The sequence below is a fragment of the Aulonocara sp. 'chitande type north' Nkhata Bay genome, linkage group LG14 (assembly GCF_057382095.1).
Source record: "Aulonocara sp. 'chitande type north' Nkhata Bay isolate Kocher_YH1m ecotype deep benthic linkage group LG14, A_spYH_male_GT1.1, whole genome shotgun sequence".
NCBI lineage: Eukaryota > Metazoa > Chordata > Actinopteri > Cichliformes > Cichlidae > Aulonocara > Aulonocara sp. 'chitande type north' Nkhata Bay.
Window position 1 is genome coordinate 8,651,573 of NC_141357.1, and position 27,953 is coordinate 8,679,525.

The 27,953-nt window shown below is 40.3% G+C and overlaps 2 protein-coding genes across 2 annotated transcripts in view; both read right to left on the bottom strand.

The window, feature by feature from the left end:
* Window positions 1-10,315, bottom strand: part of LOC147314021 (calsyntenin-2-like) — a 338,234-nt gene extending 327,919 nt beyond the window's left edge. The window contains exon 1 of the mRNA XM_086260806.1: window positions 9,765-10,315. Within this exon, the coding sequence (XP_086116932.1) occupies window positions 9,765-9,828 (64 nt within the window). The 5' untranslated portion in view covers window positions 9,829-10,315. The remainder of the gene's footprint in view (window positions 1-9,764) is intronic.
* A 9,827-nt stretch (window positions 10,316-20,142) lies between these two features.
* Window positions 20,143-22,499, bottom strand: LOC147314023 (lysophosphatidic acid receptor 6-like). The gene has a single exon (XM_086262751.1). The coding sequence runs from the start codon at window positions 22,471-22,473 to the stop codon at window positions 21,637-21,639; it is 837 nt and encodes a 278-aa protein (XP_086118877.1). The 5' UTR covers window positions 22,474-22,499; the 3' UTR covers window positions 20,143-21,636.
* Between the last annotated feature and the right edge of the window lie 5,454 nt (window positions 22,500-27,953).

Genomic DNA, 27,953 nt, shown 5'->3' on the forward strand with positions numbered 1-27,953 from the left:
AAGATCATCAACCTCAGCAAACCAAGAGCAAATACTGATGGCTTCTAATGAGGATTGTGTGTGGTGCGTGTCTGTGTAGACTGACAATGAGGAGCATGTGTTGCTGCTTGCCCTGCTGAAAGAATCAGCTAACACTCATGCAGGGCTGACCTGAATATGGAGCCCTCTTAGCAGTGAAACTCAAACAACCTTCCTCCCGCTCCTACAACACATCTGTGTGTTGAAGCAAGCACCAGATCAGCACCAACCAGACCTTTTTCTGTCTTATTTAACAGTTTAATAAAGGAGCCCTTCATTCTTAAAGTAAAAGTTCCAAATTTGGGAACTCTGCTTCACTCAAAGCGTTTATAGTGATCGTGTTATATAATTTTTCTTCAAAACAAAAGACAGTAAAAAATGTTTGATTTATTAGAGCTTCTGTTTGGGGAGAATCAATAAGATCTTAGAGTCTCTGGTAACTAACTGATCAAGGCCAAAAAAATTTTCCCAGTAGTTCTCAAAATATTAAATATTTAGCCTAACTTTACATTTAATAGAGCAGGACAAAATGTTCTAACAGCATTCTGAGCATGAACAATACATACTTTCCTTCCTCTTGACCAGTATGTACTGCGGCTTTTCTGTTATTGTATTTGTCTGCATTCTTAAGACTTCAGTGGGTTAAGTAATTAACTTGTCTCTGTATGAAGATATACTAAGCTTAAAAGTGGTGAGTCATATGCAACTGTACAATCCTGTGCAACATATAGTCATGGAAAACTAGTATGTACGGTCAATGTATAATAATATGCAGCAAAGCAACAGTGTGGCAGTCTCCATTTGCATGTCCAAGAAGTTTACCAGGTGACCTAGCCACTTTGCTTAGCTTTTGACCAGCAATTTTTACATGGTACGCACACTGATCATTGAAAAGCATGCATTATCCCCACCGGTTTGTTCTTTTAGAGGACTTCCATTCATTCAGCTTCATTTAGAATCTTCTTTACTGTCATTTTGTCGCTCATAAAGTAACCCTTGAAGCTATCAAGCTGCTACCAAGCAAATTCAGGGCCACTGTTGTATACCAACACCAATTCTGAAACTGTTACTTTTAACCTACAAAGGCCGTTTATTTAAGGGTAAACCGGGAATGTAAATGTTTCTGTCTATTAATACCAGCATTAGTCACAATATTTTGATCACCTGAAGCTGTTTTTGTCATTGGTTTCTGTCACATTCCAGGCCTGCTTATAGAACAAAATGACTGGGCTTGCATCAGTGTTAGTGAGGGTGATTTCTGCCTATGCAGCTGTCCTTGGAAAAACCCAGCAACTATTCTAATGGTTGTCAAACAGCATCATTAATGGCGTATACTGAGGTGTCAGAACTCATCATTAAGGACACAGGCGAGGTCGTCAAATGTCGTCTTTATGGGGGAAAGAGTTAAAAGAAAAATGAGCATGTCACCATCTGTTGGACTGATGGTGGCTGGTTGGAAATTTTACATACATCACCTCAAGGTAGCCTACAGCACTATGCAAATACAGATAGGAAATTAATGTTTTGGATATATATTTAAGATAGGTGATGTGTATCACAGAGTAAAAGTCAAAAATAAGTGTAGAGACTTATCTCTAAGCTCCTCAGAGGCTCTTGCTATTTTTCCGCATCGTTTCTTGAAGTCCGCTCTCCACTCAGAGTGCTCCACTTGTCAAGTGTGAAGATTTATGAGTCACAAAGACAAAGATCTGCAACTTTCTCTGACCCTTTCCTCTCACTCATCCTATAACTCTCTCTGCCTTCTCCCTCTGATCATTTCCTCCGAGGTCAGCCAGACCCAGCTGGTGGAGAGGGACAGGTCGGGCACTATCTGTCTGTGTAACCCTTTGCTACTCATCAGTGCGTGCATGTGTCTGTGTGTGTGTGTCTCAGGATGTGTCATCATTCCTCTCTGAAAAATAGAAGAGAGTCCACTGGCGAGATTGGGCTAGAGGTAAGTGATTGGAAAACAGGACCAAATAGATGAAAGGAGGACTGAAGGTGGCAGAAGGACCTCCTTGAATATATTGTAGAGCTCTTGAGCGTAAGTGTGTGTGTGTGTTCCTGTCTAGCTATCTTTGTGAGGACCGAAATCTGCATTCTACTATACTTGTGAGAACCAACAGTTACTTGTGAGGACACACACACCGGTGCTCACAAGTGTGAAGGCCTTTTTGAGGCTCAAAATGTGGTTTTAGTGTTAGGGTTACAATTAGGTTATGGTTAGGGTAAGGGTTAGGGTTAGGCATTCATTTTTGATGGTTAGGGTTAGGGTAAGGGGCTAGGGAAACCATTACGTCAGTGAAGGTCCTCATTAAGATAGCTGAACAGGCTTAAGTGACTATTGTATGCACTGTAGTCCATGAGAGCAAAAACAACAGGAGAGTTTGGTGAGGGTCTGGCTAGACACTTAGAATAACTTAAACTTCATAATCCAAAAGAAGTGGGGATTAAGTGTAGCAGTAAGGAGAGACATACACGCACACATTCAGACATGCAGCTGTGTGTCATAAGTACTTTAAAGTCAATGTGAGTTGAAAGTCACCATCTGGTAGACATCAAGACACACAAAATCTACTAATAAATCAGTTAAAAGACGGCAGCCTGATGCAGTTTCTGTTATTGTTGAAAACAAAGCTCACACATTTAAAACTCACTGATAATTGACATTGTTAAATTAACAGCAATGGAGAGAGCAAGGCTCCAGAATTGCACTTAAGCTCTATAGCTTTAAAGGCGCTTGAAGTGAGAACAGGATCATATCAAAATGTTCGACCTCTTCATGTGACTCCACTGTTTTTTACTCTTCCAGGTGACAAAAAAAGCCATCATAGCGAAACACAACTGAACAGCGGTACTTCACTTGCAAGTGTTATTAAACTGTTAATTTTTTTTAAGTTACAAGTTTTCTTAATGCAATGTGTTTTCTTCATTCCTTTTCCTTCTATTTTATGAGAACACGGGTCCTGCTTTACAGTGACTGACAGTTGTAGGAGTTGTACTGTTATGGAAATATTATGTATTTAAATCAAGCATTTACAAACCAGTGCCTGGGATTCATTAAAAGCATTTGTTGTGTCTCAAGTGGATTTTTCTTTTTCAAAGTAGTAGCAGCTAAGTGATAACGGTGTAATAGAGAATGTCCATAATGTATATTAATGGTAATTAATTGGCACTTTTATACCAAAGGTTAGACCTGTAATGTAGGTGTGTTGGACTACAACAGTGTTTTCCAGTATTAGTTTTTTTTTTTTAAATAAATGACATAATTCGTTGAAAGCTAAGACAGCCAATGCCTAAAGATAACATCAGCTTTCTAGCCAGTGTCTAGAAAGACAATATGAAAGCCCATTTAGAAGCAAGAAGATTAAATTTTGTCCCCATATGACCACAGTCACCATTGTTCAGCAAAGGTAGAGTTGCTTAAATGTTCCTTTAAATGGTCCCTATGTTAACAGACATAAAAAGTCCCTTAAGTGCCTAGCAGGGCACATGCAGGAGTCACAGGGTGAAAGGTGGGGAGCACCCAGGACAGGTCACCAGCCTATCACAGGGCAAGCTCACTTATAGCTACAGACAATTTAGAATTGTCAGTTAATCTAACTAATGCATGTCTTTGGACTGTGGGAGGAATCCACAGTACCCAGATTAAACCCACATAAGCATGCAGAGAACATGCAAGTGCCACCTACAAAGGCTACGGCCAGCAGGTGGAGTCAAACCTAGAAACCTCTTGCTCTGAGGCAAAAATGCTAATCAGCACACCATCACTCTACCATTCCAAAATTAGTGTTGACAAAGAAAAAAAAAGAATTACCTTTAATTTTTGTTTAACAAAGTAAAGCAAAGTAATGCAACACATCATTGTGACTAAATGCAGCAAACACATCAACGGTTTATTAAAGTGGAAGATGGGGGAAATGTTTCTACTTGTCTTCTTCATGCACTTGTGAGCAACACTAGCCTGAGTTGAGGTCATGAAGAAGACAGGGTGAAAAGGCATTGGGGTGGAGCTTTTAAAGAGTAGATATATGCAGATCTTTGGATGAAAGGACAAGAATATAGTGGAATATGTCACTTTGTAGTTAAATTTCTTTTATTTTTTTCTTATATTTTCACTTGGTAATGAGTACTGGAACAGATTACTTTATCTTCTAAGAGAAAAGGTAAACCAATGCATTCCAAGTAGTGTGTAATGCATCATAACAGGCCATCTGCAGATTGAAGATCACATGAAATGGTGAAAAGCTTCAAAGAAGTGTTTGCACAACTTTCGTGAAGGTCCATAGGAAAAAAAATCTAAATACGGTAATAATTCATTTCTGCATTCCTCTTTCTGCTTCTTGAATCCATCCATCCTTTTTTTTCTTTCCCTTTCAAGCTGATTTCTTTGCTCCTTCCAAATGCATCTCAAAAAAGACACTGCAGCATCTAACTTAATTCTGCAAAATCTACTCTGGCCTCGTCTCCTCTCTGTGTGCCTTCCTCTGTGTGTGTGTGTGTGTGTGTGTGTGTGTCTCACTCTCTGTCTGTCTGTAGGGCAAATCAATAGGCCCTGGCTGCCTATTTGCTGCCAAGTATGGTCAGCTGTGACCACTCAAAACAACCAAAAGGAAAGAAGTAAGGAAAGAAGAGAGAGAGAGATTAGTGATGGGATTTCCGGCTCTTTTTAGAGATCCGGCTCTTTCGGTTCGGCTCACTAAAAAGAGCCGGCTCTTTCGGCTCCGAACCGGCTCTTCAGGTTGTTTTGTTGCTTTAATTAATTTATTATTAACAATAATATAAAATTATGCACAAAAGGAATTACTAACGTAAAAACAAGTGGTTTTATTTATATATGTTTATATATAAATATATGCGGTGGCCCCTAGAGACAAAACACGTACAAACTCCAAAACACATTTCTAGCATGAACTGAACTTCCAAAGCAGAGCTACTAGATCACTTAAATTACACAATTGAAAGCATGTGTGTATTGTTTGTATATTTATACACAGGCACTCATATATATATTCAAATAATTTAAAAAAAAGTTCATTTACCTGTTATTACCACACACCAAATCCGGTCGTTGGTACTTGCTGGCTTGTGTAGCCACAAGATAACAAAGGCTCAACACTGCGCCCAGCATCCTGGAGCACTTCTGTTGTCTTTTGTACGTGTTTTGAGTTTTTATGTGCTTCTGAGTTTTTATATGCTTCTGAGTTTTTACGTGCTTCGGAGTTTGTACGTGTTTTTACGTGTTTTTGGAGTTTTTACGTGTTTTGGAGTTTGTACGTGTTTTTACGTGTTTTGGAGTTTGTACATGCTTCAGAGTTCGTACGTGATTTGAAGTTTGTATGTGCTTTGTCTCTAGGGGCCACCGTAAATATACTTTTATTTATTCACTCCACATAAAATGTAATAAATAAATCATATAATACAAAAATCAACTATTCACATTTCAAGTTTTAACTATTTAAATTTTCAGCTTTTTCCTTTCACAAATTTAAAGTGAAAAGAACACAAAACACTGCAAACCACAACACAATTAAATATAAATTATAATATGAAAACTAAAAGAACATGCATATTCTCTGTCATATGGACCTGCATGAATAAACTTTCTCAATCCTTTATCATCTGCAACCGAAAATAGTTGTGGATGATTACTATACCTTTCTAATGTTGTTGTCCCTGCCTCTCTTTCTCTCTCTCTGGCTCTGTTCCTGTGCTACTGAGTGTAACTACCGCCCCTCCCCCCTCTGCCCAGCGTAAAGCACAAGGCTCGCGTGCAGAGTGAAGCGGAAAAAAAGTGCGAGAGAGAGGCTGAGAGAAAAAAAAAAAAAAAAAAACCCACGTGACGGCTCGCGATAAGGAGCCGGCTCGCGTCGTTCACGTCAAAGAGCCGGCTCTAAGAGCCATTTCGTTCGCGAACGACCCATCACTAAGAGAGATGAGACACCTACTCACTGTATGTTTTACCCAGTTCAGTCAGCCACTGAACTACATACTCACATAGACCATGACTCCCAAAAAGCCCCTCCCACCTTCCGTTCCACGTCTCAAAAAACAATGGAGCAAAAGCAGAAGAGGCTGAACAAAAAGATTCTGTATATAGCGTGAAGATGTAGGCGAATATAAGTGTAAAGGCCACTGTGGAATACCCCGGACAAGCAGCATACACTAAGATCTGATAACAGACACCAAGTTCCCATTTGTGGCTTTATATGAAAGTTTGAAAGGAAGCAACAAATAGCCAATCGACACTACCCCATATTCATGCCATCCTTAGCACTGAGGCAGAGAACAAAGGCTTGATTTCTCATTAGCAATAAAAACAGCATCTGTTCGCTAATGAGCAAAGTTCAATATGCTGTAAGGAACTGTGTTATTCCGTAGTCACAAGACTCCCTGCGAATCTAGCCGCGGCACTCATGGGATCACAGAAAGCCTCTCGACCTTCTCCTTAAACTTATCCACTCCGACTCTGTCTTTTGTCTCTAATGCTTGTGGAACTGTGCCGGGATCAGCGGCCTGGCATTCTTCCATCACTGCAGCCGCTTAAGCTCTCCTACTTCACAAATGGCATAGAGCTCTGAGAAAAGAAAAAAAAATAGGAAAAGAAAGAAAGTGTTTGTGGAAAAGAGAAAAAAAAGAAATCTGTGAAGTTCCCCCGTGTCACTGAGGCTTGCCTCCCCGTGGCCGTGGCAAACTGGACAGGATTTGTGCCGCACACTGTGTCACAGCCTCGTTGGAGGATTTATAGAGTGCTCCCTATAATGCACTTCCGCTCCTCCACTGGAGTGGACATAAATCTGCCTCTATTTTTTTGACACCCCCCTTTTTTATTTGCTAATGGGATCCTCAAATGCCTATCCTCTTGGCTTGTCTTTATCCCCTCTACACACACACACACACATAAAAGCACTAGCTCACACACACACAGTTGCGCATGCAGAAGCTCTATAAGGAATGGCATAAATTATAATACCTGCATTGATTAATCCTGCAACTTCTCTAGCAGATGTTCGAGCAGCCAGCTGGTTAGCACGGAGCCTCTTTCACTGGCTGAATATTACACTCTTAGCTGCTTACACGCTCACTGATGGGGGGTGGGGTGGGGGGGGGGGACCTACAGTGTGTTTATCTGGATATAACAAAGCAGCAAAAAGGTTCCCCCAACAACGAGTCACACAGTGGGCAGCTGAATTAAAATACAGTGTGCTGGTAATGAGCTATCTAAATTCAGAGTTCATATTACTTGGAATTACACAAAAGCAAGGCTCCGGGCAGCCCTGGCAAAAAACTGTATAGCTCTTTCTGCCTCGCTGCCAGGAGATTCTCCCTGTTGAGCTGGGACACGGTCGGTCCTGGGGAAATCGATTGAGCCGCAGCGTGTATCTAGCGAACGCAATAATTCCTTTGTAAACGACATCACCTCCTTGCCTATTTTTGCATACTTGGCAGCTGTCAACATGTTGGCTTCAATCCATCACTCTCGCTCAGATTGCATGCACACACACATATGCAAAGGGGGTGTTAACACTTCAAGCTCTGATTATTGACAACTAAGTAAGAAACACACGCTTGCATGCCGAGTCTGACTGGATGACTCGAGGGTGACGGTGCTTAAAGGAAGTCGCCTTCCTGGAATGAAACGGTGGCTAAACACAAAATGACAGGAGCGGCGGCGCTTCAAAGTTATCTGGGAAACAAGTTTGTATACTGGCCCTGCAGAGGCAGATCCCTCTCCGGCGCCTGACACGGATGCACTCTTTCAGTTGTTATCTCAAAAGCTGAAAGTGAGAACCAGACTTGGAGTTAAGGAAAAAAAAGAAAATGGGGAATGGTGCTTCTTATTGTGTCTGCTTCCCAGAAGCTGTGACAGGAAGCAGGAACGGGTGGTAAAGGTTGGGCAATGTACAGAGCAACAGATAGCAGCAGATAGGCAGATACTGGATACAATAGCCTCTTATTTTCTCCTGGATTTAACTGCACTATACAGTGTCCCAGGGGAATCAATTAGAACCATGGTGTGCTTGGTTTTTTCCACCCCCATTGACTTGGCAGTAATTTGTTTACTTCAGAGCCAAGCTCTGGATAACAAAAAACACACACACACACACAATAAATCCTTCCTTACAAAGCAACCTTACCCTTTCTTTCTGGCCATATTACATCTCTGAACTAATCCAGTTAATACCCTAATAGGTAACATGTATTTGCACATGATAGACAGCCCCACTGTTCCTTGCGTGCAACTGAAAAGTGCATTAAAGGCAAAACTTTGACCTCTTGGCCAGGTCGCAGCCCACAGCAGGTCTATTAGCATATCTTTTCCTTACACACACACACACACGCAGAAAAGATTGCAGCTGTAGGCAGCCAGCCGACCAGCAACAGGGAGGATCTTCCCCGTGTCAGAAGGCGAGGAGGATGAACAGCTTATCACAGTTCTGGTGCCGCGTGGCTGCCAGATGAAACTGACAGGTGTCACCTTGTTATTTTGCTGTGCAAAAGCCCGCCCAGGTCTACAGGGAGTTGATTAGCATGAAACTGTTGCCGCATTTACCTGCTTACCTACGGCACATGCCAGTTTCACAAGAGGACTGAGCGGCCCCGCTGCAGTGGGGATGCTGGGAGACCTAAAATTAGCTCAGCAGCGAAGCAAAACTGCCAACAGTATGGCACAGATTTATGACATCTGGACGTCATTATCGTATATCAGGTGGCTTGGGGGATTTTTCGTGGCGCGTGTTTTGCAATTTGAAATGAGCCAAAAGTAAGTGCCAGTACTTAGAGGCAGTTTGTGGACTGACACAGGTACACACACAAAAGCGCATGACTTTTAAAGGAGACTCATAAAAGTTTGATTGGATCTTGAAAGCTTCGACTGCTTTTGCAGAATTTGCCATATTTAGCTGCTTACATAGGTACATATCTTTGCAACACTAAGCTGGGGGCTGCCACGTTACATACATGTGCATGGCATGTGTATCCTCAGGCAAAGACATTGCCTTATTCCTTTTCCAAGATCCTGGACTTCAGAAGTGAGTCATGCAGATTCTCTCAAACAATAAGCTCATGACAGGTCACACTAACCCCCCCTGCTTTAACTATATTCTGTCATGTATTTTCTTACATGCATGCAAATATATATACGCAGTCTTGGATGATTTTTTTTGTTTGTTTGTTTAATTAAAACTTCTGCTTCGCTTTTTCCCCTGCCTATTCCTCCGCCTATCAGTCACAAACAGCAGAAAACAGGAAAGCCCGTAACCTCAAATAGTGCACGAGGATGCTTCATCTACACTCATCTACACCACAAATATGAAGAAACAAATGTGAAGAGGGTGAGCTACTATAACAAAAGTCGTAATCAATTTTCTAGCAATGCCACCTGAGATTAGCCCACCCTATAATATAGGCCATAACAAGGTCACTGTACGGTCTTTATTGAGTAACACAGAGCGACTGTAGTGATGCCACAGAAGATAAAAACGAATACTTCCGAGTGCCATCGGGGGCTGCACCGTCGTACAGTTATTATCAAGTGCTAAGTATCCACAAGTCCACGCAGAAACACCAGCGGAAAATTACAGCCCTGTCTTGGAGTGAGGAACAAAACGCGCACACAGTGCAATCAGCAGAAACATCAATTAGTTCGCCTCATCAGATGGTCATCCCTCTGCATCCACAGCCACCCACTATAATAATAATAAAGCACACTGGCAGACGGGCACGCTGCCCTTCACCTACCGTACCTTTGGTGTGAGCGGCGCTCAACCCCAAAACCAGAGCAGCCAGCACGCCGGCTATTCTCAGCATCTTCTCGTTGGAGATTCAGGAGAGGGACTAAGGCGACCTCCTTCCTCCTCTTCTCTCCTCTTTCTGCCTTTTTTATTTTCCTCCTCCCTCCCTCTCACTCTCTCTCTCTCTCTCTCTCTCTCTCTCTTTCTCCTTTCCGCCCTCTCTCTCTCCGCGGGGTCTCTCCTCTCTCTCTGTTGAGGCAGTGTGGAAACAGTTCACTGATATGTGGGACAAGCCGGGGGAGCGTGGAAGTAGAAGGACAGCGGATAACCGCAACGCACCTCGCCGCTCGGCACCGCGCGCGTCGCACCGCAGGCTGCTCGGACTGTGGAGACGGGACCAGAGAGCGGCGGACCCCCGGGACCACACCGAGCTACGTCATGAAGAGGAGAGAGATGGACCCGGGCGCTTTTCCTTTTCTTTCTTTTCTTTTTCTTTTTTTTCTGTCGCTCTCCCCGTCTCCCTCTCACTCTCTCATCCTCCGCCCTCCTCGCTCTCCTCCTCCTCCCTATCTGTAGAGCATCCCAGCCCACTCCAACAGCAGCGTGCAGTGATCCCTAATGTTACAAAAAACGAGAGGGTGAGGGAGTTTGAAAAGAAGCTATTTGAATGGATTCCGTGTACAACACTGTTGGGTTGTCAGCGAATATTTCTATAATAAAAAATAAAACCGAAACAATTGAACTACAAGCGCTAAAGGCTCATTACAACACCATCAGAGTTAAACGCTACAATGCCATTAGAAAGCAGTGCATATAATGCTGTAATTGCGATGAAGGGGAAAGGGCCATACAATTAAGGCACGGTAAATTTAAACGGAATATCCAGGAAGTGATTTTAATACTGCAGCGTTTTTTTTGTTTTTTTGTTGCCACTCATTAAAGTGTTGTTGCTCTAAAGCAGTCCTAATTTACTGTGCAGGCTGGTGTGTCCGCAAGTCGGATCTATAGTTTTGAATAATCTACAATTTAACTGACATGGATATTTGGGGCGATTGTGGCTCAAGAGTTGGGAGTTCGTCTTGTAATTGGAAGGTTGCCGGTTCGAGCCCCGGCTTGGACAGTCTCGGTCGTTGTGTCCTTGGGCAAGACACTTCACCCGTTGCCTACTGGTGGTGGTCAGAGGGCCCGGTGGCGCCAGTGTCCGGCAGCCTCGCCTCTGTCAGTGCGCCCCAGGGCGGCTGTGGCTACAATGTAGCTTGCCATCACCAGTGTGGGAATGTGTGTGTGAATGGGTGGATGACTGGATATGTAAAGCGCTTTGGGGTCCTTAGGGACTAGTAAAGCGCTATATAAATACAGGCCATTTACCATTTGTGGATTTACAGACTCCAGTTGTTTTAAGCTTGAAACACTGACACTCGAATGTAAGTTGCAAAAATGTTACTGCTTTGTTTTTGGTTTTTGGGTTTGTTTGCTTTTTTAAAAAAAAAAAAAAAAAAAAAAAAAAGATTGTAAAGTATTTAAAAAAGACGTTAATGAGTTTTTCGTTTGGTTTTTTGGGGGGGTTTTTTTGGGGGGGGGATGTCATATTTAGCCCAGAGGTTGGCTGTGAACCTATGAGCAGAGAGCTAGCAAGGTTTGTTAGCAAGCTTCACAGACACTTCTCTGTCTGTAGTGAGACAGAAACTTCTAGGACAAGTTTCGCATCACAACAAGACAGATATATAATTTGAGAGTATATTTATTAATATTCCAAAAGGTGCCAATGCCACAACCATGGCTAAGAGGTCCTTTTGAGTGTCTTCTATTACCCGAGGTGAGGCCTAGCTGACGAGCTTTAGCTGCCCAAATGAGCAAACAGGCCTCTACATTTAAGCCTTAGGAGCAGAGGTGTCTAACATAAGGCCCAGGGGTAAGAATCAGCCCACTAAACACTCTAATCCGGCCCACTGGACACCTTTGGAAAATGTAAAGAACCGCATAGATTTTTTTTCCTCCTGAAATTGTTATTTCTTACAATTTATGCACAAAGAGTTATGTTGGCAGATTTCTTACAGTTACCACAGCACCATTTCTTTAGCATGTAGAAAAACTGAGACTTACCATTGAAACTGCACTTATAAGAAGCTAGAAGAAGAATTCAATGTGTAGTTAAACTGGGAGTTTCACTGGTCTGGCCCATGTAGGTTCAAAGTGGGCTGTATGTGGCCCACGGTGTAAAATTAGTCTGACATCTCACATCAAACATAATCATGATCATGATGGATTTTGGGTTTTTTTTTAATCACCCGCCATACAGGTGTGATGAAGGAGGAAACTATCCATAAAGCCCAAGTGACTATTAGAGGAACTGCAGTTTTTGGCACTTTCACACTGGATTTATTTTGACAGTGCCAGAGGTTGCTGCTTGGTTCAGACATTTACGCTGCTTCGTGAAACGGGCAATGAAATTAAAAATCACTGTGCAACATGACTCATGTTTGCAGAGAAAGAGCACAATTTCTTTGCATGTTTCAAATTGGGAGTGGGGGGAAATCTCATTTCATTCTTCTACTTTTGTCTGGAAGGTGTGCGTGTGTCAATGTGTATGTGTGGGTGTGTGCTGGCAGGCGTGCAGGTTTGTATATGCCTTGTTGTTGATGCTGCACAGCGGGATTAATAATAACTTTTTCAATTTTCCTGAGTAGCCTATCTCAAAAGGGATTTTTCTTCTTTTGGACCATCTCTGCTGGTTAAGGATTATTCTGGGAGGCAGAGGAAAATATTGCCTCCGTTATCTACGGGGGGTAAGAAACAGATGACAATGCTCTGATTTAAATCCACACAATCCAGTGATGAAATTAAATTTTGGTCTTCGTTTCACTGGAAAATGACCAAAGTGGTGTATAGCTTACAAGGGCGTGTGTACAAAGAGGTGACGGGGCAGAGCAGTGTCTTTCTAGCTAGCATGCTTCGACTTTAACAACCCAAGGAATATGTTGCATAAAGAAGACTCGAGTGAACGGTTGGGTGACATAGGGGAAAAATATCAACAAAATGCATCACAGTAGGAAAATAAAGTGTTGAATGATCATTTGCACCCAGAACAGCTTGAGTAAACACTGGGATTGATTCTAAAAGATACTCCCTTATTTGTTATTTTAATGATCATTCAAATCATTTTCATAGTCAAACCATTCACTGTGTACTCAGATGAAGGTGAGCTACATGAGCAACTTTACAGGCTAGCATAACGGAGACATCAGGACTCAGAGGGTTAAGCTTTTGCTACAGTTCATCACTTGTTCCTTTAATTTTTTGTTTCCTCTTTTTTGTCATTCATAGCTGAAAGAGAATCTATTACACTTTTTTAAATTTTCTGACTATACAGTTACATAGTCAGAAAATTCAGAACAGTACAAATGAAAGCTACATGAGCTAATCTCATGTAGCTGTTGTTCAAATCTTTTGCTTGCGAGGGGCTGCCAATCAGCAGAAAGTTGGCTTAAAGGGAGGGGGAAGGAAAGTGAAGCGTCAGTTTCAGATGAATGATCAACTGAGGTGATGTGTTCTTTAAAGCTGCAATAGTAGAGTCCGAAAATAACAACATGGAGCTTCTAATCAGTCCCCTTTAAACACCTCTGAGGGTATATACTATAAGCTATTATATTCCACAAGGCTTTAAAGCTTAGGGACAGCTCTTCTCCAAATTATTAATCTGCAGACGCAAATACTATATCACAGAAAAGCAGGGCCCATAATAATGTAGCAAGGCAAGTCACCTGGCAAGATACGTCCTGAATGTGACAGAAGTTTCCATATCAGTAACTGAGCTGCATCAGGCAAAATACTTCAATTTTTTTCATCAGGGCTATTTTCAAAATTACAACCTGCTGCAAATGGCCAATTTTGTGAGAATCCCGTTTCTGCTCTCCAGGTTTTTGATGCTTTTTCATTATTGACACACATTATTCCCACCAGGCTACCGTATCTACCACCCTGGGAATAGTGAATTGGGAGCCATAATGCTAATGCGATATCACACCATGTCCGTCTGTCTGCTCAGAGTCCAGAGAAAACTTTCGCTCGCAACGCGCCCCGTCAGGCAATCTAACCCGGCCGAGTGGTTTTAATGTGCAATTCTGGTCGCCTCATGGAAGTATTTCACTTTTGGGAGATATTACCGGCTACTATATGATGATGGAAACCTTAGGAAGGATGACAATATTAGTTTACTATTGTGCAATAAATATATAATGTCAGAACGTAGCCCTTCCATAACAAATGAAGCACCGGCAAGGATTTAAATAAAACACAATCTGGGTAATTCAGAGGAGAATGTTGATGTTACGTTTTCTTTTTCTTTTCTTTTTACTGATAGCTTTGTTTCATATTAATTTTCTTATCTTTGAATCTCAAGTCTGCTCTGAGTTAATTCCATATCTCTTTACTATGCACCGTCACCCTGACTGCAACAACTGACACTGAACACAGCGGAACACAATGAAGCTTTTGTGACTCAGCAGGCTTAATCAGCAATAACTTATTGTGTGGAACATTGTGGCCACTTACCAAAGATTTGTGAGTCATAGCCAGAATGCTACACACATAGGTGTGGCTAGCGGTCAAGCTTGTTCTCATGTGCCTTTGCTCTTGCATAAAGTTTAGATGCAGGACCGTGGCACACAAAGAAGACAGATGCATGTAGAACACTGACTTTAAACGTTTACTTTGCACACCCAGGAATTGTGCACAGACACACAGCTTTTTCCAGTAAATCAGGTCTGGCTGGAGATCCCTCTGTGCACAGCGAGTGTGACAGATAGAAAAGCACAGTCGTGCATCTTAATTTGATCATTTGCTGAACACATGGAGAGAATAGAAACACCATCGTCTTCATTGCAGGAGCTAATGGTCCATTGTGCTGCTATTTGGAATATAATCATGGAGAGAAGTGAATGCCTTATTTGTGTGCATTTTTTTTTATTAGTCAGTTTCAGAGTTTGGACATTAGCTTGCGGGGGAATGTGTTGACAGTTAAAAATGTTTTATTTTCAAAATTTTGCAAAGCAGGTCCAAGCCAGACCCCAATGTCATTCCCATTGTTCTCCTGCCTGCTGAATGCTCTTAACCTCAGTATTCCATCCTATGACTGTGGGGACTCTCCCAGCATCTTGATCCTTCTCCCTCAGTTGAGAGATAATTTTTTCTCAAGTAATGACGCTCCCATGTTTCCTTTTGATCTTTTATACCATATCTCCACGTGCACAAAGCCTTTGTTTTACTCCATGTTTTGTTCTTCTTCTAAGCTCTGTGTATAGACTAATCACTCTACTGTCACCACATCACATCTCTCCATCTCCCTCCCCCTCCTCTCCCCTCTCACCCTCGCTGTCCAGTAAGTGTGTGTGTGTGTTTGACAAGAGTGCAATGCCTCGGCATGCTCCCACTGACAGCTGGCTGAGGCTGTAGGAGGAGGTGAGGACGGGGAAGGGTAGGCATGAGAGGCGGCTAAGAAAGGCAAAGAGATAGACCACCATCCCCCTGGCGTTTTTCTGAGGAAGTGTCGGTGGCGGCGCTTTGATGCCGCCTACATCATGCAGAGGTCTGAAGCTGTGAGAATGCCTTCTGGCCCCGTTTTGCCTTGTCTCACTGGCAGGAACTGGGCCAGAAGTTGTCATCTGCTCAAAGCCTTGCACATTTCTCAATCCCATTACTGAAAACTGTAAGAGAAAATATTGTTTCCTCTCCCGTCAGAAAAATCCAAACACTTAAATTTTATGTCTTTAACTCAGTCATTTTTACTTCTTCTTTAAACATTAAACTTGGTAAAAAAAAAAAAAAAACAACAACAACAACATTTTTTACTAGAACACAACAATAGGCTACTAGACTAGGCTTTATTTTATTTTAGAGACCAAAATAAATCCCTCACATGCAGGTGCATTTTTGAAATATAAAAGCTTTTATTTGTACTGTTCTGAAGTTGCAGAATTGTGAGTAGACAATACAAGACTTTCAGGTTTTTCACTTTATTATTCAGGGCCACCATAGATATATATCGCATTTATTCGTTACTTATTCTGAACAGCAGTTACAGATGACTAAGCATCACATGTATGAGAGTTCAGTCCTTTCTCACGCACTGTAGCTCAGTCTCATTATTGCAATGCATCCAAAACCAATTCAGGTCATCTTGATTTCCTCTAAAATGAACATGAAAAAAGAAAAAGAGGTTCCTTTTTTTTAAAGCATGAGTGATACTACAAAGAATACTCTTGCCTGTAAAGATTTGAGTATGTTGAATAAAATTGTATTTATTCAACATGCTTCACACAGAAGAAAAAAAGCTGAAAGGTAGGTGATGAAATGAAAACGTCCTTTTTAAACTTTTTAACAAATAAGAACCTAAACAAAAAATTTTCACATGATAACAATAGGGCTGCCACAAACGATTATTTTGAGAGTCGACTAGTCACCGATTATTTTTGCGATTAGTCGACTAATCAGATCATCATCCATTGGACGTAAAACGTACAGCTTATTGCACCAGCAGCATCTGCTCTTATATAACTATCATTAGCTTACAGCTTTAAGTGTTTAAGGTCTGTGCTAACTAAAAATAAAGACAAGATGATAGTTTATTACATTTTAATGAAATTTGCAGATTGTTTCGGTGAAGTTTAATAAACTCTTTGCTATCTAAAATATAACGGGACACCGGAGTATATTCTCCAGCATCTCACACTTCTGATAATCAGTTGTCTGCTTGACGTTTATTCAGCTGTGTAAAAACTATAACTTTAATCTCAGCCAAACCGATTTACTCAGGAACAAATAAAATATTAAAAAATCCAAACAATAACATTTTTAAGTTATCTAAATGACTTATATATCATGTTTAACCTGCGTAGCGAAAGACGGCGGTGGGTTTGAAAACCATTTGCCGGGAGTCCGGTGTTCTCACGGGCTCTAGTGAGCCTTGCCCCCGGCTAGCTATCGAGCTAGTGGGTAACAGACGTCTCCGAAAACGTCGGAGCGCTTTTGAAAATATGTGGTGTCTTGATAAATTGAGCAGATATTTGACGTTTACACAGCTACATTCTCACCCGAAATATGTTAAACGTTTACTTTGTGACCCAGAAAGAATAATAACAGTAATATTAAAACTAACTAGCTGCCACCGTTGTTGGAAACTGACCTGGGCTGGACTATGAATTCTGGGACAGAGCTACTTCTTCTTCGGGGTTTAACGGCAGCTGGCATCCTTGTACATGCAGTGCTGCCATCTTCTGTTTCAGTCCATTATTAAATTCTACTACTTATTCCTGCGGCTGTTGTGATCTTACAAAGCTTCAAACGACGCGTCGACTATTAAATCAGTCGTCGATGATTTTGATAGTCGACGTAATCGTGACTAGTCGACTACTCGTGGCAGCCCTAGATAACAATATCCTTTCATTCTCTGCAGTGCACATTACACCTCATACAGTCATGTGAAAAAGAAAGTACAAACTCTATCAAGTCAAATGGTTCACATATCACAACATAATAAAGCAAATAATAATAATTAGTCCTTATCAGTTTCTAAAATTATTTAAGTACACACTCAGATGAACATTGGACACATTACACCATGCCATTTACTGAAAAAGAGCCAGAATGCAGAAGCAGAAGAACTATGTGCATCCTGTAATTCAACAGTGTAGAGACACTTTTATGAAGTAACTGTTTTCAGTCTGACTTTATCAGACTCTTACATCATTGTGGTTGAATTGTGGTCGACTCTTAATGCATTTGTTAATGCACAGCTCTCTTAAAGATACAGCGAGAAATTATTTAGTTATTTATTAGTGTATTATTGTGTCTCACAACAAATTGATGCATTCTCATAAACAGAATTATTCCAATAAAAATAGGAAGGAGCGGGTGCTGGTTTGTGGGAAGCCTCATCTCCTGAACTCAAGTCAGGCCTCTAAAACACGAAAATGTGAATGAATGTGCGTATTTATACTATACAATACTACAATTCTACTACGCAATAAGTTATTGTCAGTAGATCCGATAAAGCAGTGGTCCCCAACCTTTTTTGCTTATGTCCGACAATATTTTCACGGACTGGCCTTTTAGGTGTCGTGGATAAATACAACAAAATAAAACCAGTACCAGTACCAAAAAAAAGACTTATTCATAACACATGGGAAAAGACCCAGGGAAACTGAGTTAATGATAAAAACAATTTAAAAAAATAACAATAAAAACCACTAAAAACCCCTGAAAACCATAAATTTCACACCCGAGCCTCAACTTTCGCAGCCTGGTACCAAATGACTCCGATCCGTGGCACGGGGGTTGGGGCCTGCTAAGATAAAGGATTGCTTACACTTGGCACTGCTGCTGCACTTGAATTAGAAGGGAATAAAAAAAAAACTTAAAAATCTCAAAACTCAGTTGACTGTAATCTACAATTTACTCACATCTAGTGGTGAGATTCTACACACTGCACCTATAAAGTCCTACCAAACCACTTCAGCACTTGACCGAGCTGATAGGTTTGTAGCTTGAACCTATTCGCTGGACAATCAACAATACAAAACCTAACACGAGCCACCTATTATTTTTCAGTCATTCTGGTGCATATGTCGCATGTCGAGGTTGGCCCAAGCTTCAGCTGTACTTGTGCTTGACAGTTGGTGTGTTTGCTTTTCACCAAATGTTGCACCATGCATTTGGGCCACACAGTTCTATTTTCATCTTATCTGTCCAAAGGAGAAGTGAGACCTGTGTTTCAGAAGTCTTGTGGTTTGTTCACTAAGCCATGCTGCCATGTTCTTTTCAGAAAGTAGAGGCTTTGTCCTGGCAGCCCTTCCAAAGAAGGCGTACTTGTTCAGTCTTTTTCTAATTGTGCTGTCATGAACTGTTTAAGGTTTAGCCAAAAGAGTGACTGATACAATAAAATGACTTACAACACAGAGAATAGGGTCTAGTGCTTTAGCGATTGAGAACCTTGTAAAATGGGATTTTCCCCCTGACTGTTGTGACACAGAAAAGAAAAACATTTAACTTGATTGGATGGAGCCACTTCCTGCACATGCAAGGACGATAGCCATTTGTCTGCTCATTGCTGTTTTGGTAGCTCTGCATTTCTTTTTGTCTCTTCCTCCTTTCTGCCCCCCTTTGCTTGGTTTTTGCCTCTTTGTTCTGCGTGACTCTCCACAGTCACTAAAGCTGCTGCTGTCTTTGAATAGTAGTCCTCCTCTGGTCCAAGGGAGACTTGGCTGCAGCACAGCAGGCTTGTTTGTGGGCCTTGGCAGGAGAGGCTTGCAGACCTGAATGTACCTACTTAGGGTCTTTTTTTATGGCATGAATGTGTTTGTGCTGTTGTGTGTGTGTGATATGTGATAGAGAAACAAACAGTGGAATTTGTGTGTTTGCGTTTGTGTGTGGTGTGTATGTGTCTAAGTGTGTGTGTGTGTATGTGTGGTCTGTCTGTGTGTATTTATGGTGTGTATGCGTGGTGTGTGCATATGTGTGTCTGTGTGTGTATGTGTGGTGTATATGTGTGTGCGTCTGTGGTTTTCTGGTTGTTGTTTTTTTTCTTTTACCTTGGGGGTGGAGGGTCAGCTGACCGTGACCAGACTTTGCACACACATTCATGCCCCAGTCAGAGCCTCCCATCCCTCCAGATCTGGTGTATCAGCCACTTACAGATGGAGAGCTTCAAATAAACATGAACACAACCTTGATTTACACATATACAAGGGGGGAAAAACGAACCCAAAAGAAACTCCAAAATACACGTTAATTCTGGGACAAACCAATCAATCAACACCCCTATGGAAAGCAATGATATGTTCCATTTAGAAAACACATATTTTTGTGACTATTATTCATTTAATTTGACAATATTTAAAGAAGAAACAAAAGTAAGAAAAGAAAGAAAGGCTGTAAAAATTGATTGAAAAAAGACTGTTTGATTTTTATTTTGTAGAACTACCAGAGAAGTTAATAAAAAATGAAAGAAGATAAATAAGAGCAGATGTTTTATGAACCATAAGACGTTTTATAAAAGCAGTACAGGTTGCTTATGTACGATAGCACTTTCCATTCAGCTTCTCAGTTTGCATTTGCTGGTAGAGGTTACACACGAAATTGACATTAAACGTGAGCTACGCAGAGGATGGAACTTCCTCAAAGCAGGTTTTCAACAGACAAGAGATGAATTATAAACTATAAAAAATTAATAACTGATATGTGGCCTGCTGCAGACAAAGAGGTTTGAATGGCAATTTAACAAAAGACATAAATATCTCTTTCTATTTTTTAATTTTGTTTATTTTACCACTGACTCAACAAAGAGAGCCTATGTAATAAAGACGAATTCAACCACAGTTAAAGCAAACATGAAAGCACGCATCTAAAGCATCTAAATGGCACAGGATGAACACACCGTGTAGAGAGTGGTTTTTGAGGTTTGGTGTTTTTCCATTACTAACCTAGTTACAGAGACAAATAACCGTTTAAGGTTAGCTGATGCTAGGTACAGATGACCGTGTAGTGAGTTTTGAATAACTTCAATTGTGCTTTATGTCTGGATTGTTTCACACCTAGAGCCTTTTTGGATTGTTTGCTACAAGCGTAGAGAGCTACCCGTCTCTTTGCCAAAACTCATAGGAGTCATAGGACTGGAGTGCTGCTGGCCTCCGTACTAAGATGCTGACAAAAAAGCACAACAGCCTCAGCTGCATTGAAGGATTTATACCCAAAGACACACACTTGACTTGCCAAATGATGTTAAAGGTAATCAAAAGAAGGTCTTATCACAAAAATAAAAATGCCCCGTTTTCATATCTGCTGCGTATTAAAGGAATGACAGTAAATACCAGGGATAGTTGACATCGCTTCATTGAAAGCACCAGCAACTGTGTGCTCACCTGGAGATGTCCTGCATGCAGGTTCCTGACGTGCCTGTCACACATGTCCATCCCATCTTAACTTGGAGCTTGATCGTAAAAAGATCCTGCCAGTAGTCAGCTTTAGAGCATGATTTGAACAATGAATCAAAATAAATAAATAAATGAAAAACTAAAAAAACAAGGGGTGCTGTTTTAGCGCTAGAATGAATTAATATTCGCACCTGTATCTAGAAAAAAAATTATATACATCAAATGATACCAGAAGTAAAGATTTCTTTTCTTCCATATCAGATATAATAAACATGATAATTTAGTGCAACTTAGAACATCTGAGTGATTTTGCCTGCAAGCAATTCAGGCAGTTCACGGTGATCATTTATATTTCTACGTGTAAATTTTAGCTCTCATGCACAGCTGTCACTTTCTGCAACAGCAGCAGCTGCACCAATCCTTACAGCCTCAAAAAAGTTCATTCTAATACCGTCAAAGGCATGCATCAATTTAAGTAATTTCCACTCAATCTTAGGGAAAAGACGCAGGTTTGAGAGTTACTAACATAGTCCGTGAGGTTCATGACAGCTTGTAAAGCATTTGTGATTGAACTGTTTTGAAAACCTAAAACAGTAAAAAGCCGCTTTGCACATCTATTTCACATAATGACTCAAGACAAGCCAACACAGTGATGCAAACAGACTCTGGCATAATCTCTGACTTGCCAAGTATTTAATATTTATATATTTAAGAGCAACATTTAGAGCAAATAAATAACAAAAGTTGTTAATTTTGGTACTTATTACACATTAGTTTACATTTCCAAGGCAACAGGAGAGCTTATACACTGTAAAAACAAAAACAATGCAAAACTAGATAGCTAGATAAATGACATGCAGAACTGGCCTTCTTAAATACTGATATTCATTTTCCCTTACAACCTTACTGTGAAACATTCTCACAAGAAACTGGGAAATCTGACTGGTCATGTTCGATGACTATTCAGTAGACCTGTCTGTGTCCTCTTTTTTCTTCCAGAAACCATCAAATGAGAAGTAATACAACAGTGGATCCAGACAGCAGTTCACACTGGCAAGACAATTCAGAGCCCGTTTATTATCAAAGAAAACAGTCAAGGACACGGGCAAGAAAAATATACTGAACATCAACAAGTTCATGGCAAAAATCAGCATGACGTTCACTCTGTTGTTGATCCTTGTGCTGATATTCAAATGTCTGTTTAGAGTCAAAGACACCAGAACTGTGGACACAATATTGATGAACAGCAGGGTGAAGAGTAACACAAGCTGAAAATACGCTATTGGAGGAAAGAAGTCCTTCTTGTCATCAAAACAAGTGGAAACATTCGAAGTGTTGTTTTTCAAATAATTTAAAAGGTTCAGACTCTCTGGGATATTCACCATCACCACAATCAGCCAGACGAGCACAGCTCCTTTTGTGGCGTTGGACGAGGACCGAAGTTGGCGTGACTTCAGAGGGTAGACTACAGCCAGCAGCCGGTCGATGCTGATGAAGGTGATGAAGACTGCGCTGGAGCGGATGTTGTTGCGAAAAAGCATCGTGAGCCATACGCACGCCATGTTTCCCAGAGGCCATTTGTGTGTGGCATAAAAGTAGACCTTCATTGGTAAGGAGATGATGAGCAGGAGGTCTGAGATCACCAGGTTGATCATGAAGACAGCGTTGGGTGATTTGCGGCCGTGGTGGCGAAGAAGAATCCATAGCGACAGAGCGTTGAGAGGCAGTCCGAGCGTTATAACAGATCCATAAACTACGGCGTACACCGTGTCAGCTTCTGTTCCATTTCGTGCCATTTTGAGCCACGTTGATTTCGTGCATGTTTTGCGTGAGTGTGAAATGTAGAAGTGGGGGAAGTGACTGTATGAGTGTTAGAAACCGCAAGACACACCTCCCTGCAAATCACAAATGCCAAAAACAGTGTGAAAAAAAAAGTTTCAACAGTGCTGAAGTAGCAGAGAAAGCTGAAACAGGAAGTAACCGTATGAGAATGAAAGAGTTGTGTGGAACTAGTTCAGCGTGGGAGCCTAAAGTTGAAAGAAAAAAAAGTTACAATTTCTTTTTTTCCTTTATGTAAAACTATAAATGTTCTCTGTGGATTATTTCAGGAATCCACAATCCTGTTTGTTTACACTTAGCTCCTTTCTGTGATAAAGCATCATTAAAGATTTTAGTAACTGGTGGATTTTAATTTTTGATCGAAAAACAATAAAAGAATTCAAGAAATTTTACATCTGTTTTACAGGGAAATCAGAATTTTGTTTGAGTTCAAATCTGATTCTCTGAAAAATATATTTTTAGTGCCTCACTGTTTAATCCAGTCTTCCTCTGCACAGAAATTAAAAATGTGTTCAAAACTCACGTTACCCATCTTATTCCAGCATGTCGACATGCTCAGAACAAACTTGCTTGCTTCTTGTACAGGATGAAATCTATTTACTGGGAGGCGTCCACTTTCAGTGAGGGCAAAACTGCCCCATACTTGAATATTCCAGCTACTATGTTTCTCTTTGGGTGTTGCATACTACAGTGTTATGCACCACAATGTCACATTCTCACACCCGTTCTTCTGTTCTGATATCTAACATGGATTTACTAGCAAATAAGAATTCTATGAAAATAAATTTGTTGCAGCACGTGAGACTTTCTTCTTCTCTGTGATGTGACAAAAAGAAAACGTGGCCATGAATTTTGGTTTTGTTTAAGTTTTTGATTGATTACAGTGTTCTGAAACACCATGCGTGCCTTTGATGGCATTGTCGTTTTTTTCATCTTAGTGAACATATCAATGCATCAAGATTTTAATGTTATCCCTTTATGGTTGCATTTTTGTGATTTGGATACAGCTATTTAAGTTTTAACACTAACCCGCTGTTGTAAACTTACAGTACAGCCTAAACAGGTGCACATTAGCCAAATGAACACAAGTGTCAGTGGACTTTTTATCTTTCAGAGGAAGTTCTTTTTCTGCTTTCACAGTGCACAGTACAAGGAGGGTTTTTTTTAGCTCATACTTCACAGTAGGGTCTTTCTAGCAAAAGAGGAACCTTTGAGTGACACAGGTGTATGCAGACGGGTTCAGACATAAGAAGTATACAGTTAGATTCATAAGCTTTAGGGCAATGATACGTTTTTGCTTCTCTGCACCGTTGCAGTGTGAGTCAAACAATCAAGATGTGATTATAGGAAAAAAATGAATGTAATTCATGGACAATTGATGCCATACTTTTGTTAAATTCCTTCAATTAAACCTGAAGGTCTGTGCTTTAATCCCATGATTTAAAATCCAGTGTTGTGCTGTGAAAATGTAGCTGATTTCTTAGTCTTTTTTTTATATATTTGTCACACTTACAGACTTCAGATCAAACAAATTTTATTATTGGACAATGCTAACTCAAATAAATACAAAATGCAGCTTTTTAAAACGATTTCATTTATTAAGGTAAGCAGGCCAAAAGATCTCAAAAAGACATTGATCAGACTGGAAATGGTTCCAAAGCCATTTCTAAGGTTCGACACTCCACCACAGCGACAGCCATTGTGCTCAAATGGCGAAAACTTGAAACAATAGTGAAATTTTCTTGGGTTACTGCAAAATTACTCCAAGAGCGCAACAATGAAAAGAAAAAACACTCCAGAATAACATCTAGATAAGTGCAGGCCTCACATGTTCTCAGGTAAGGTGTGAGTGCATGATTCAATAAGAAAGAGTTCTAAAGACAAAACCACTGCTGACCAAAAAAAAGGTTTCGTCTCACATTTGCCAAAAATACATCTTGATTAACCCCAAAACTTTAACTATTCTGTGAGCTGACCAGTTGTGCCTGCATTTGTGTTTTAGTGTGTGCGCGCCTGTGGGTGCTGCTACACCCACTGCACTTTACAATTACAAAATGGTAACACAGGAAACAACACAAGTCGTTGGATGTTTTAGGTGATAGAAACTGTACATCAAAACTATCTTAATAAGGAAACGTGAAAAGAGACTGAACTACAGAATGCCACTCTTGGTCATTGCCAACACTTCAGATAATGGAATTTGAGCAAATCATTGTTATTATTAAAGTTGTAAATAAACAAGAACACAAAGAAAAAAACTGCACAGTGTCTGCTGCAAGGAGGTGCAAGGAACAGAAAGGCTTACCGATGGTGATAACAGCTTCGTATTCAGCAGCCCTATTGAGGTTGATGCAGTCACTGCCAGAAGCACAAATGCACATGAGGTTTGGTTTTGTACAGTTGTGTCTGGTGACTTGAAAGGCACGCAATGTCAATGAATCATTTTCTCCCACCACCAAATGATCTTAATCAGCACAACAAAACAGCGAAACAACTTGCCCACACTCAGGCATAGCATACATAGCACGAAGTTTGATTGTGCCTTCAAAATACTACGTATCCTGTCAGCTAGTTTAATTTAAAACCATATTCTCGAGCTAGCTTCAAGAAACAATATGCGTGTGAAGTTTGACAAATGTCTCTTCAGTTCCTCAATTCATATGGGCACTGAGGCACATTCGAGAGGTAACTCTAACTCTTATAAAGTGACTGGTCTGGCTCTTCTCCCAGGTTCAAACCAAAAGTTTATCATTTTTTCTCTTTATCTGATTTACAATCAGTCTGTAGCAGTGACTCAATTTTCATCCAAATGGCTACTTTGCTATAATTTTAAATGATAATTGATTCATTTGAATTTTTTAATATTCAAGCGGTCAAACAGTGCTTCGCTTGCTTGTACTGGTTGCTGATTAGTGGCATACAGACATGTGAAAAAGACTGTATGCAGTTTTCTGTAAAACTAAACTGACTTACTGGTTCCATAAGAATTAAGAGGTTACCTAGCTGCTACTAATCCAATGCATCTGATTAATCGATCATCAGCAAGCGTTGGCAGTTTGCTGGTCTAAATGATCGAATGCCACAATATTATTAATGGAAGACTCCGCAAATGCACCTCATGGTCAGAGAAATTAAAAAGAAAGCTTCCCTAGAGCTTCATGTCAGGCGCTACAGGTCTGAGTTAGCATGTAACTGTTAATCATGACAGCACTATCAGAAAAAGAAAAAGAAAGATTGTCAGGAAAAAACCTCCTCTCTATAAAAAGCACATGCAGCGCAGCTCAGGTTTGCATCTAAACAAACCACAAAACCTTTTTTTAGGCATAATGCACAGCACTGTGTTTGGTGATAACCAAAATACACAGCACAACAGCACAAACATGTCAGACCAATGTGCTGTCAGATTTGTAGCTACAATGTTTTTTTTTTAAATGTCGCTCCACTTCCTAAAAAAACAACAAAAAAACAATCTGACTTTTTTTTACAAGGTACCTCCAAACCCACAGGCATCAGGTAGATTTGCATAAAGACAGAAATGATGGGAACCTGGCTCTTCACAAAAAAATCAACCACCACCTCTAAGACAAAATTACATTTTTAATTCTTTTAAGGCAATAGATTGTTCAACTATGAATCATATGTGTGAGAAAGATGTAATCATTTAAGGGTTGTCACAGAGTGGTACGTTATCTGTAGTTCTGTTATGTTTCAGTTTCAAGTCACAGCTGAAGAACAAAATGTTCAAAATGTGACTGCACAGCATACATGATCATTCATTCTCTCTCGTGCAGATACTGGACTGCGTAAATAAAGCATTAATATAGTCGAGCGCTATACTTGAAAACTGCCTGGAAAGTGAAATACTAATAATAATCAAACTTCACCTTATCACCCGAACTTCAATTTACCACTTATGGTTTTCCCTCAAACTCTCTCAGCTATAACCTTTTGGAAGATTGAAATCAAAATGGCTACTGCAATGACAGCAATTATGTGATTTCATCTGACTCGCACACTTAAATAAAAGGAGTAATAGGCCAACTAACTCATCAATGCATGCAGGGCACAAGAGCATCTAAATTGATTTCTGTGGAAAAGCACGAATGCCATTTTCTCTGGGCTCTAATGTGTGAGAAACTTGAGCACTGCCTAGGACAGGTAATCTTTGTTATTAGAGTCTTGGTTAAAATACATTGATTTAAAATGCTGGCCCTGCATTCATAGCAAGATGGACTGTGAGTGTTAGCAGAAAGTCAGATACTTGGGTCTTTGCAAGGAGTAAAAGAAGTCAGTTAACTACTACTTCTAATAATAATAATAATTTCTGCTCTTTACTGAACAAAAATACATTATTCGTGTAAGTTTGTTTTGAGTAAGGAAGAATAACAGGAATGAACAAGTGATTTTCAAAAGGTCAGCAATATATTAAGTATATATGAACTATATACTATTAACGGCTGCTTATTTAATCTACATTTTTTATAAACAAAACTGATCAAAAATGAATCACTACTCTTAAATTACTACCTAATAAGCACCAAGCAGCAAAAAAAAGCCAGAGACTCCTGGAGACATTAGATTAAACCAGACTACAAGGATAAATATTGAATTCTGACCAAGAAAGAAAATGCTAATGTTATGTACACAACAGCAATACGCATCTTAAGGCCAGAGTGGCAAACGTGTTGTGCACTCTGACTGGGTGTTTTATTTGAACTTAGCACTGTTACTTAGCACTAAATATGCACTCTCTGTGTCTGTGCAATGCAATCATGCAGTCTTTAGCTGCACCTTTCTAATCAGGCTAGTTAGCGTTAAGCGATAACTTGGCACTCCACCCTGTCATGCGAATGTGAGCAATACTGTCTCCAAAATAAAAGATGGCAAGATACAAATGTTAAAATCAAGGCTCTTACATGTGACTTTACAATCTAATTTATGACATCACAGTGGGTACATTCATTTTTCAACTATGAAAATTAGCTGGTCAGATTGAACTATAGCTAGCTTGATAGCCGTATAATCATTTTTGGTTTATCTAAAAGTGCAAACAGTGAAGGCAGTATATCATTCAGTGTGTTTCCTGTTGAAAATTTTAAGAAAAGCTGGTATAATTTTATCTGATAAATGAAGTAGCACCTTCTTCCTTTCGTGCCTTCTCTTTTGTAGACTTTCTGATAACACCCACACCCACAACTGCAACCGCTCTCTCATCGTTTAACCTTTAAGCTGCTTTAGTTGCTTAGACATCCTTCTTTGTTCTTGTTCTTTTTAAGCCTTACTTTTTGCAAAAAGCAATCCAATTGGCCATGAGTCAGCTTTTGTCTTTGGCAGGTAGGCAAGTGTAGATTTTATGATGAAGGACTATATAAATTTAACTGACTTGACAAAAATACAGCTACTACAGCAAATGTTTGGCTCCATTCTCTGTGTTGCT